The following is a 1,401-nucleotide window of genomic DNA, read 5'->3' as shown; positions in this document are numbered from 1 at the left end:
TTCCCAGCAGAGAAGTGCGCAGCACAGTCACCTCAAAGGTTTTCCTCTCCAACTGATGGCGCTTCTCAGCCTCCTGCAGCTTCGTGAACAGCCTCTTCGCCGTCTGTCGGATCTTTTCCACGTCTTCACCTGAGCAGTCCTCCTCCTGCGGAGACGGTAACAGGAGAGGATGAGCAGTCGGGAGGTATCAAAGGAGCCCTCCGCCCCAATGTGGGCAGCGCTGTTGGTGACAAAGCCTGGTAACATCACTTCTCAGCTTGAAAAAATGAAAGGCGCTCCTGTCCTCACCTCCCACACTCGAGCGACAGCTTCCAGCCCTCGAGATAACGCACACGGTACCCTTTGGTTGCCTTCCAAGCCCTGTTTGCAGGATGCCACCCCGATCCGCGCTTGGGCAACCTGAAACCCCGCAACGTGAACCAAGTCCACAGCAAGCCAGCCCGAAAGCCCAGCCCAGAGCGTCTGCTCCCGCCAGGGGAAAGACGAAGAGCTGGAGAAGTATTTCCTGGCTTCAGCCTCCTGTTATCTCCTCTGCTAAAAAGCTCTCATGTGCAGAGCTTTAAAGACCCATTATGCACATTTTTATTGCTCTGACAGAGCTGCGCTGCGTTTCTGATCTGACCCCGATAAAAAGACCGGAGTTTGCTGCAGGAGCGCCTGACCGTGTGCCGAGCAGGTTCGAAGTTACCTGCTGGGAGGAAGACGCCAAACTAAAACTGGTATTTCCTTCCACAGCACTGAAATCCCCCTCTCCAGCTCCATACCTGGTCCTCCCAGGAGTCGGCACGCAGCCTCTCGGGGTACAGCCAGCTCCCGTTCTGCTTTTCCAGCACAACCTACGTAAGCAAAGGACAGACGGACAGGGATGGAACGCCGGCCGGCGCAGCCGCTCGCGCGAGAGCACGGTCGCATGCAGACAGCTAGCTCTGGGGCACCGCAGCAACTCGAGACCGGGTTGGGTTTTTTTTCTGCAAACGAACATGCGATAGTGCGTTTGGCCAGCCAATGCCTTGTGCTTACTGACTCCTCGTTACGCGCTTGTGTGGGTTTCGAATTGTGCCTGTAAACGGTGCCAGCGTGGCTTTCATTCGCCACAAGTGCCTCGATCTTTAAGGCCCCTTCTATCATTTTCCGGACCCGAAGATGACATCTTTTTAATAAGTCAATGTCATTTAACGCCCGAGAAATGCTCCCGTTACCTGTGCGTGCTGTTTATCTCCTTGTCTGTTCTCAAGTTTACTACTTAAGTCTTCCCGCAGCTTCTTCAAAGAACTTCTAGCCTGGCAAAGGCAAGTCAATTTAGCTGGATCTGCATGGACAGTGTCACTCAGCCTAACAGAAACCAAAGGCAGGCGCGGCGGCTGCCACGGGGCCCTGCGCCGGTACGTGGTGGAGGGCGTC

At 55.2% G+C, this 1,401-nt stretch overlaps 1 protein-coding gene across 1 annotated transcript in view; it reads right to left on the bottom strand.

The window, feature by feature from the left end:
- Positions 1-1,401, bottom strand: part of TUFT1 (tuftelin 1) — a 16,526-nt gene that overhangs the window by 5,003 nt on the left and 10,122 nt on the right. Inside the window, exons 8-10 of the mRNA XM_009891685.1 lie at positions 1,200-1,280; positions 765-836; positions 32-145 (exon numbers count right to left, since the gene is read on the bottom strand). Of these exons, the coding sequence (XP_009889987.1) occupies positions 32-145; positions 765-836; positions 1,200-1,280 (267 nt within the window). The remainder of the gene's footprint in view (positions 1-31; positions 146-764; positions 837-1,199; positions 1,281-1,401) is intronic.

This window comes from Charadrius vociferus, unplaced genomic scaffold (assembly GCF_000708025.1).
Source record: "Charadrius vociferus isolate BGI_N301 unplaced genomic scaffold, ASM70802v2 scaffold2359, whole genome shotgun sequence".
Classification (NCBI taxonomy): Eukaryota; Metazoa; Chordata; class Aves; order Charadriiformes; family Charadriidae; genus Charadrius; species Charadrius vociferus.
Note: the sequence above shows the minus strand (reverse complement) of the source record. Positions and strands in the feature narration are given on the sequence as shown.